A 10,917-nucleotide genomic window follows, 5' to 3' on the forward strand; every position below is an offset into this window, starting at 1 on the left:
CTGTGCTACTGGTCACATGATAGCTCCTACAGTGCAGTGTGTAATTACTTCATCCCTAGTTCTCAGCCAAAATGTTTTTAAAGTAAGCCCCATGGTTTATTCTTCTCTCCAGGTTTTATGTGGCCCACCCCAATTCCATGGTAGCCCCGATAAACTTGTAACTGAAATGCTTTATTATGTTTGTCACATGGTTCCTTGGTTTATGACCCTGGGAGAGAGATGATAGCTGAAGAATGTTCTAGTCCATCACTGCTCCCTCATCCATGGCTGCTTACGTGGATTAAAGCCATATTTAGATGAGACACACTCAAAAGCTTCGTTCTCAGTTCTTTTTCAAACTCATGTGAATTTCTGTTTAGAGTCCAGTTTAATCTTCACATGGATCTGAGCCCTCTCATCCCATTGAGACTTTTTGGAGGAATGTGCTCAAGGACTCAGGTCCTAGAGGCTCATAGCATGCATGATGAATGTTTACCCCATGTCTGTGTAATGCTCCCATTTCTTCTTTTCTTGTCATCTTTGTACTGCATAGTTTCATTTTTGTGGACTTAGTCCTAAATTACTTTGTTCTGTATTAGCAAGGGATGTGCTGTTTCAAAGAGACAGTTTCTGGTTTTGTGCTTAAAACACTTTGCAGTTTCATAAGACAGGACATTCTTTGGGCCATGAAGTCAAGAACATTTTTAGATTGCTTCTTAGATACTGAACATTTGTGCTGGATGCTGAAGGGAAAACTGTTTCAGTATTTGGTCTCTTCCCTGAAAAAAGCATGGAGGTTTGAGCTGACAGCCTTCCTTAGTGTCTGGTATCCTGCATGTGTTTTAGGTCACTCATTTGCCTCCCTGACTTCAGCTAGCTGTCTGCATCCACTGTAAAAAAAAATGGGTGCTTGTCTTACTCATTGTTTAATCAAACACAGGAGCTAAGACAGAATAAGTCTTCAATAAATGTTTACTCAACAATAGTTTGCCACACGAAGGCCCCAGAGTGAGAAGGAACTGGTTGTGTCAAGAAGCAGAGAGCAGGCCAAGGGGACAAGTGAGTCAAGTTGAGGTCAAAGGAAGTAGTAAGCTCAGGTCACACAACACAAGGTTTTAACATTTGTGCTGGTTTGAACAATCCTGTTGGCAGTGGCTATCCTATGTACTGGCAGCCACTTGTCAGCATGTCTGGTCTCTGTCTACAGTTGCCAGTTGTACCTCTTCTCTCAAGTTATGGTACCCAAGAATATCTCCAGACACTACTAGAAGTTGGCCAGGGTGAGAAGTAGGAATAAATGTTCATGTATATCCTTACAGATGGCTTTATACTGTTTCGTTTTCACTATTACTGTATTATAAGTACAAACTGGAAGCCACTGAAAGGTTTGGATCAGGAAAGTGTCACATATTGATTAAGATGGTTGAAGATTAGTCTGTGAGGAGAGTCAGTTGTCAGGGCAAGAGTAACGCAGGGACTCCTGTGCTGGCAACAGCATGGAGGGCTGAAGGGTACTGGTCCTTGTGAAGGAAAAGTCGGGGAGAAGATAGACTTGAACATAGTTTAAATGGAAGAGTAGACTGTGAGTTTGAAGAGTTGCATTTGCTTCCCTCCTGCTGACAGCAGTAAGTGGGGATGGAGAACTGAACGGAACGAGGCTGCTGTAGAATCCAAGAGTCTAGAAAAGCCAGAAGCAATGAGGAGAGAAAGGAGAGGATAAGTCTTATGCTATTGTGAATATTTCTGTTTTCTGTCCTCCTCACAGGTTTTAGATAAGGGTGCACTTTATTTTATTTCCATTCAAAAACTTTATTTTATTTCCATTCAAAAAGTCATTTAGATACTTCTGGCTATGGCATGCCTTTCGGAGAGCTTGTTTTCCTGCGTGTCGTAGCTGGTTTGTAGGAATGGCTTCTCTAAGGTAAACTCTATAGAAGTCAACTATAGAGGTTATAGCAGTAGCTTGGGGCAAAGCTTTTATCATCCCTTTCAATATTATGTTCTTAAGGTTTAGTGTATGTAGGACAATTGACCTAGACATAGTAAGTTTTGCTTGTTAACAAGCCTTGCACATTGATATTTGGCAAAATAAATTCACTGGGCTTTTATTATTTCTGGGCTCCGTGTCCATAAATGACCAGGAAAAAGGAAAGCCAATTTCAGTCTTCAATAAGTAAGACTGAGCCAAGGAGAAGAGTGGGTTGTGTGCTAGTATGAGAAATCATACAAAAGACATTAGTGAGGGAAACACATAGAAGAATTTCGTGTAGCTGAGTGTGTCACTGGTGTAAAACTCAAGATGGGAGAAACAGGAAAGAGGAGACTGTGATCGCTGTCCCTTCTACCAGTGGCCAGACCCTGAATGGCCCTGCAGCAGCAGCATAGACATACACACTGGTAGGAGAGTACACTTCTCAGTATGCAATCGGAATCCAACCACCTCTGCCTTCATGACCATAATTTCTTAAACAAACCACAGCATCTGCCTCCTACCTTTTCCTGCTGTCCTTGACCCTAATCAATTTGTCCATAACACAGTAGTCAACAGTGCTGAGAACACAGCAATCAGATCCTTCTGCTCCTGGAGGTCCTCCAGTGGGATCCTATCTTACTCCCAAAGCAAACCCAAGTTGTTCGGGTTCCTCTTGGGACTTCTACCAAGTAAGATGCTATGTACTCTCAAAATGTATCTTGTTCCTTATTGTCTCTCACAATAGGAGGGTAACTCCAAGAGACCAGTATTTTGTTTGTTTGTTTGTTCACAAGTGTCAGCAGCAGCTAGAATCCTGGCTGGTACTAAGTTGAAAGTTAATGATTTGTTGAAAGAAACACATGATTGAGATTCCACATATATCATGATATTTACTACTTTGGACCTTATAGAACAAGCTTATATCAGCCTACCCCATATTTGCTTTCTTCTCCTCACCTTATTTCATTTTTAATTCACATAGTTATGCATTCCTAAAGTGAACTGATTCCATGCATGTATATTAACATGTGTCTCATGAGCAGACGTCTGTTTCCAGCCAAACTTAACTTTATGAGAACATGCCTTTGCTTCCATGTCAGCTCCTATGCCTTATTCATTCTCTAGAATATGGCTCCGTGTGCAAGCCATGGATAAAACCTTGGCGATTCTGTTAGAGAGGAGCAGTGTTCTGACAAACTGTAACAGGATTCAAATGATAACACTCCCTGGGTTGCTCGTGTAAATCACACCCCGACTTTCCAAAGCCAGCCTCTCGATTCTCTTGAATCAGCCCTAGTCTGACTCTTGGTACTGCTCCCTCATGCTGTGAGAATGGACAGCTCTAGTTTTCCCAGCTCCACAGGGGTATGAGCCTTTGATTTCTTCATAAATAGAGCAGAGAAATATAACCACAGAAAAAACACTGGGGGCATGATGAACTGTATTTACTTAGTGAATAAAAAAGCTAGAACTTTTGTTGCACTGTCTGCTCGTCCAGTCAGTAGATGTTATTGTGAGCATAGGGTGGTGTTTGAAATCCATCTGTTTTGATTAAGGCAGTATTCTCACCTTAATGATGGTGAACAATAGGTGGTTAAACAACCATTCTCACAAGCCATGAGAAGTGAGAGATGGTCATTTACATACCATCTCAGGATTGTTTGGGGGAGCTTTACATGCACCTAGTACCTTCATGATGAGTTGCCTTCTGTTAAATATCATCACACGGAGAAGAGGGTGTGCTGCTTCGTAAGTGCTGGTCATTCTGCCTTAACAATCACTGCCATTCTGACTCCTGCCTCCCTTAGTGAGAGCACTTACTATGTAACAACTATACCCCTGTAAGTTGCTACAAGTTCCTTTGTTGTGATTACTTCATCCAATGGTCCCAGTAACTCTCCAAACATGGTCCCTACCTTCATTTGAGGGGTTACAAAATTGGATGCAGAAAGGTTAATTTATAATGAATAGGTACGTAGAGTAGTAGACATAGGTCTGAATTAATTATTCAGAATTATAATAGGGTAGAATCTGCATAGGTGCTGGAGGAGAAGGCTAAGAGCAGGAGAGTATTCTGCAGAAGGCAATGTCCTGTCTCAATGTGCTTCCTTATAAAAGATACTATAAGAGGTAGTTTTATCAAGCAGAACAAGTTTCATTTGTCAGTCATAACTCCTGTGCCTAACTATAACTAGATGGCAAGTATGAGTGCTTTCTGTTCATATTCTGTGGCTTCTTTCTGCAGAAAGGAGCTGGGTATCACCTGGATCTGTTTTGGGTCGCCATCCTCATGGTGGTATGCTCCTTCATGGCTCTTCCCTGGTATGTGGCTGCTACTGTTATCTCCATTGCCCACATTGACAGTCTGAAGATGGAGACGGAGACATCTGCGCCTGGAGAACAACCAAAATTTCTGGGAGTAAGGTGTGTTGTCTCAGGAAAATGACCCTAAAAAAACCTCATAGGTATACATCTTTGTGTCAATCATAAGGAAGTGGACACAATCTGGGAATAAGATAAATGGTGACGGTTAATTTATTCCTAAATTATCTTCTCCAGGAAGGACATTTTAATAAGGAGGAAAACTAATAACTTTTAGTTCATTTCTTAAAGAACGTCTTGATTAGCACAATATTAAATGAAGCAACAGAAAAAGCTAAGCAAGCGATTAATTTTCTTCAGTATAGAGCTGAGTGCTCTACCTTAGTCATGTGTAAAAGCCTTAAGTCTTCCATGATTTTCATGACTGAAGAAGTAGGAATTCTTGTTTTCCAACCCATTCCTGTTCCCATAAGAACTTGGGAACCTTCAAATATTGGAGTATTTGTGAAGGTCAGTGGTGGAGGACCTCTGTCCTCTCTTGAGTGTTTTGTTTCATTTCTTGTTTTTGGCTTTTGTCGTAGCAAGCTTTGCTCACAAGGGCTAGGGTGAATAGCTCACACAACAGAGCCATCATTTCTCAGGCCTCAACAGTGGGTGATTCTTTCTTAGGGGTGCGGGGTGTTGGATGGGGATCACATTTGTTAAAAAGCACTTCTGTTGTTTCAAATTTGAGAATTAGACTGGTGAGATTTATTGAGCTCATGAAACTTCCCTGAGCTGTTTGTTAATTAGAATGTGGGACAATGTAATATCTGTCTCCTATGAAAGAAGGTATAATTACACAACAGGACAAGTTGTTTGAAAAACAAGAGCTTCAAAGAAGCCAGTAATTCCTGGAGCTGGAGCAAGCAATCTTTCTTTCTTGGTTCTGAAAGGAGCAAAAGCTTTAGAAGAATCACTTTTTTTTTCTTCATGAGTTCCGATCATATATTGTAATAGTTTTAACATTTTTTAAAAGTTTACACTTGTATCTAATTCGTACAATATTCTTGAGATTTGATGTGAGTTATATCAAGACTTTCGATGCCGTAGCTCAACACCGATTTGGTCTTTCTTTGAAGGTTCCTGAAAACTGGAGTTAGACTGATTGGTCTTTGGATTTTGTTTCAGGGAACAACGAGTCACTGGAACCCTTGTGTTTATTCTGACTGGCCTGTCAGTCTTCATGGCTCCCATCCTGAAGGTAAAGATGTAAAACTTTCGTAGCTTTCTCTTCTTTGGAACATTGATAACCAGACACATGAGTGTGAAACACTTGCAAGATTCCATAGCACATGGAAGCAGGGGCCAATAAGAAAAGAGAATTTTAAAATATGTGCCTTGATTTCTCACCCAGTTTCTGTACTTCCTCCCTCACTATTATTTGTGCACTTACTTGTTTGAACCCTCTGACATCACCAATATTGGACCCTCTCCTGATCTGTAGAAGGGCGGTGTCATGCATGTCCATCTGACTAGTCTCCTCTCCACACATGCTTCTTGCTTCCTTTGTCTTTTTATCCATCTCGTTCATCTATTTGCTTGTCCCACCCCTTGCCGGACCCCAACAGGGATCTAATGATTCGCATGATCATGGTGAATTTCTTTGCCCTATTTTTAAATTATAACCATGTTTCTGTTTTTCCTTGAATCAGAAGGCCTGAAAGGGAAACAAGAATAAAATGATGGATTTACAGTTGGAAAACTTTACAAATGAACTTTTGAAGGGTGGTTACATGGTAGAACATTTAAAAGGTTACATGGCAACATATAGGTTGATTGACAGCATGGGTTATCTGTGTAGACAGAGTAACATGCATACAATGGCTCCTTTAAGAAAAGGAATCAAAAAAAGAAAGTTAATGCTTTTGCTTATTAAGCTTTCTGTTTTTGTGATATAAGCTAGCTTCTTTCTCTCTCTCTCTCTCTCTCTCTCTCTCTCTCTCTCTCTCTCTCTCTCTCTCTCTCTCTCTCTCTCTCTCTCTCTGGTTACAAAACATTCCTAGCCAATTATTGGTAATTTGCATCTTATACTTTGTACTACTGTGTAAAGCACAAAACTTCACCCAGACCCAACAACTATGAGCAAACAATACCTTACCATTTTTCCAACTCAAAAATTTTATTTTTAAACAGTATAATTTTGCTGAGCGGTGGTAGTACACGCCTTTAATCCCAGCACTTGGGATGCAGATGCAGGCTGATCTCTGTGAGTTCAAGGCCAGCCTGGTCTACAGAGTAGGTTCCAGGACAGCCAGGGCATGCCCAGAGACAACCTGTCTTGAAAATCCTAAACAAACAAACTTTTAAAGACTTTTGGATCATTTGGTTATATAAGCAATGGAGGGATAGCACATGACTCTAAAACACTCAGTTGATGATCAGGGATAAGGCTGAGTAGCAAAAGCTCTCTGTTTCTATCAGATTAGCAAGATTCTACCAGTGGCCAATCGATGAGATATAGAAGAGGGAGCTACAGCATCTTAATATGGAGACTCATTTTTGCCTTTAAAGAAGCTAGACTAATTCCTACATTTGGTATGAAATAACTGGAAGAAGTTAAAAGACTTGATTATCCAACTGCATGGGTTTCCATGATCTCTGTTTTCTTGTTAACTACCGAACAGTCTCACAAAGGACAGTACATCTCAGGCATCCAGCCCACAGACAAACTCAGGTTTAAAATGATGTCAGAGAAACTGTTTCTGGCCTGTGCCCTATAGGGACAGAGAAACCCTATGACCAGTTCTGTCACTGCAAGGAGGCGGCTTTAAGTGAAGCATTGCGCATTCTCCCAAAGGCGATCAGTGTTTCTGGTGCCCTGGCAGGTCCTAGCATATGATGCTGATGGAGAAGCTTAGAGACACCTTTGTCTCAAAGGCAAGGAGACCGCATTTAGAGGCTGCCGCTGGCAGTTAAGATCCTGAACTGTAGGAAGCACCAGTCCCCTGCAGGTTGGCTCATGAATTACCCTGCTACAGTGCAGGTTTGCTTTTATGGAACCTTCTAGAGAGAAGTTTCTAAGAAGAAATTGGCAGGCAGACATCCCCTCAGTCTTCATATGTACCCACCACCAGCCAACCCTCCATTTTGTCTGTGATATTGACTTGTCCTTACTAAAACAGTATAAAATCCTGCTTCAGAAAAGGCAGTTGTATTTGAAGCGCCTGTGTTTATATTATAGAAAAATAATGGGGAACCTTCTAGTTGTTGTGTATGGTTCAGAAGGGACAGAGAAAATGAATACTGTGTACATTGTCACCTTTAGAAAGACTGACAAACTTGTACCTGCTGACAGGTCTTCCTAGCTATTCCTCACCTTGCAGTCAAATAGAGCTGCAGAGGTATCAAAGGGAAAAGCCCTTGGGTTTTTGCAGTGAGCCCTTTTACCCCACATGACATGAAGCACTGTAATATGTATGGAACAATACAAGAACTCATGAGCAGAGCTTGAAACTCCCAATTGGCTGTCCTGTACCAGCCCATGCGTTGGCTTGTTTTCCTGGGCCACCAGCCTCCATCACTGTGACTGTTATTATCTGGCAACTTTGATTAACCTGGAGTCACTGCCGCCATTAGTGACTCTTACATTTTTTAAGCCAGGGTTTTCCTAAGCATAGAAGATTAATTTTTTGCTAGCCTGGCTCACAATAGACTGCGGGGAACCTTACAGAAAAGCAGAAGAAACAAAGCAGCCCTTGTTCAAGAGCCTCTGTCCCTCCCTTGAGTACATTAGTCCTCCCCTACTTCAGGAATCACCTCTCCCAATACGGCCACCATTTCAGACCATGTGCCCGCCCCACCGCTGATGTTTGGCAGGTTTTGTGCATGTATCTGAGATGCCTTGTTCGCATTTACAAAGTCAATACAGGAAGAGGCAGATGTTAAGGGTACAGTTTAACCGAAATGTAAGCAGCTAAGGAAAAGGGTGCGATTAATAATTAACCTACAAATTCACACAGAAAGCGATGTCATGGGTTGACCTCCCTGTGACTGTGTTCTTTTTTTTAAAGCAACAGATGACAAGTTCAGAGAATGGTTTTACTTAAGACTCTGCCTTTGAAAGGTAGATCAAATGGATGAGAACAAGAGATATATGTGACTTTTTTTTTTTTAAGTAAAGAAATGAAATGGTTGAACGCCTCCCCTGTCCAGCTCCTTACAAGTTTAATGGTCTCAGCTGAGCTGAGCAATTTTCTTGCATGCATGAAGCAGCATAGGTGGTTGCTGGCTTATGCAAGGGTACTTTGAACATGAGGTTTATGGCCTCTGTTTTGATCTCTGTGCCGAAATCTGTCTTTCATGTGGAGGAATGCAAGGAATTATAGTGTACCAGCTTTAAGTTCATGAGGATACCCCTTGACCCCAACCAGCTATAGTCAACAATGCCTCAAAGCACCAAGTCACTTAGTTGCTTACACAGAACTTCTGGGAAGTACGAATAACTGGCTTCCCAGGCTGGGGAGGTGGCGGTCCCTGAGTTTCTACAATGGAAACGCTGCGGCTGACTCTCTGTTTTACTGGCAAGACTCAAGACATAAAGATTAAGGAAAGTTCACTGCTGTTTCTGTTGCCCGTGCTTGGATTAGTTTATCTTTAACATGAGGTGTGGTCAGAAGTTATCTTTGAGATTTCGTTAGTGCACTAAAGTGTAGAAGGGAGCCTTTAGTTCGTACCTGGCAGATACTTGTTGATCTCCCACATAGACCTGACCCATGGAAGCAGGAAAAACATAGTGGAGATGATGATAGTAGAGATAAACCTGCTGTCTGTTGATCTTGGCCTCAGATTAAGGAGTCACTAGGGATTTTAAAAATATAGCCATCAGTACCTATGAGAACTATATGAATAATTACCTCCGCTCTAAAGCTAGGAAAAAGTCACTAGACTTCAATAAGCTTGTATTGTGGTGGCAAGATTTGAACTCTGGATGTTCTAGTATAAAACCAATCTCATGTAATGTATGCCCTTCAAAATAAAACATGGTACTTAGCCTTCAAAGAATCTCTATCTTCTTTTCCCATAATATTATCTTTCCCAGATTCTTTGATCTTATTTGGAATCCTTCTTATGTGGGGAAATTTATGAAACTTTCATAAAGTCCTCTTCAGACCTTGTCCCAGACTGAGAACCTGCGGTTTCTTTACCAGTGAAGACTTTTAAGGCTTAAGAGAGTTAGGGCATTGTGTTAATAACATATTGCCAAAACCAGGTTAGCTGAAAGTGCAATGTATTAAAAATGAGATAAAACAGGACTTCAGGTCAGACCTTCCACCCAGACCTCCCTGTCCCCAGCATCTCTTCCCCAAGCCACGACCCTACCCACCCCTACCAGTGAGGAAACAGGAAGACCAGTGGTTGAGAACTGCATACAGTTTCATGATAAGGATGGCATAAGCTCTACATTTATCATTTGTTAGTTGCCATATTAATCAATTAATTGGTAAGATGTTATGTAGTCTTTATCATAGGAGCTTTCTAGACAAGAATGCTCAGAGTATGAGAAATAAACAAGTTGTCTCAGCAGTCTACAGCTAGCTGGTAGCTAGAAGCCAAACCCAGGTCTGTTCAACTACTGTCACCCACATCTTAATCAGGACCTTACTCTTAGCTTTAGGCACAGGCACACACACACACACACACACACACACACACACACACACACAAATATGCACATTCACACATATAAGCATACCCATTCCCTCTTGCTTTGACCATAAAGCCGTGGAGAGATCTCAGTCCTTCCTGAGTTCCTATCCAGTGTTGGGCAAGTATAGTTTTCTCTTTTTATTGAAAATCCTTTTCACATCCTTCGTTCTTGGAGAGTTCTACTACTATTGACAAATCACCAGAAGACAATGTGAAAAATACAGAAATACACTGACCAAAATTCAAAAACTTGGTGACATAGTATTTAGATATTAAGTCTTATTTTGATTTCACCTCACTTTCTTTGTTCTATATGATTATAGGATCAATCATTTAACTTTTTCATTTTTAGTATTTATTGAATGTAATACTTCTTTGTGTTTATTTTATTTTATTTTTGCTTCCTGGGTATTATTGATGGTATAATTGTTTGCACAGTTTACCATTTAGCTATCTGGATGTGCCCCTGAAATGGATATTTTTAATTTCTACCACCTTGCTTTGTAAAAATGATTTCCCGCTATTACTGCATTATCCCACTATAACATGGGATCTCATTTTTTTAGAGACTTTTTTTTGGTAGAATTCATTATTTATTTATATTGTCACACATTAGCCTAGGATGGCCTTGAACTCATATACTCATGGCAGTCCTCCTGCCTCAGCCCCCTAAGTGCTAAGAGAACAAGCATGAACTCCCACATCCTGGGTGGCTCTCCGTTTTACAAGCCTTCTTCTTCTTCCTTTGACAACTTTGTTTTGATATGTAGTTCTAGTATAATTTTTACACATTGACCTTCTGACAGGATCTGTGAACTAAGTTCTATAAAATATACCCTCTACCCCAACAACTCTGTCAGGTTTGTTAGGAGTTTCATTCTAGGATTTGTATTGATACGTATTGTTGTGAAGAAAATGAGAATATCATAAGCATTTGTATTATGTTGAAGCTGATC

The 10,917-nt window shown here is 40.8% G+C and overlaps 1 protein-coding gene across 11 annotated transcripts in view; it reads left to right on the forward strand.

The window, feature by feature from the left end:
* The window catches only part of Slc4a4 (solute carrier family 4 (anion exchanger), member 4), a 445,799-nt gene that overhangs the window by 416,420 nt on the left and 18,462 nt on the right, over nt 1–10,917 (forward strand). For all 11 annotated transcript variants that reach the window (XM_030254704.1, XM_017320995.2, XM_006535136.4 and 8 more), the window contains 2 exons: nt 4,197–4,375; nt 5,444–5,516. In XM_030254704.1, coding sequence (XP_030110564.1) covers nt 4,197–4,375; nt 5,444–5,516 — 252 coding nt within the window. The remainder of the gene's footprint in view (nt 1–4,196; nt 4,376–5,443; nt 5,517–10,917) is intronic.

The sequence above is a fragment of the Mus musculus genome, chromosome 5 (assembly GCF_000001635.26).
Source record: "Mus musculus strain C57BL/6J chromosome 5, GRCm38.p6 C57BL/6J".
In the NCBI taxonomy this organism is placed as follows: Eukaryota; Metazoa; Chordata; class Mammalia; order Rodentia; family Muridae; genus Mus; species Mus musculus.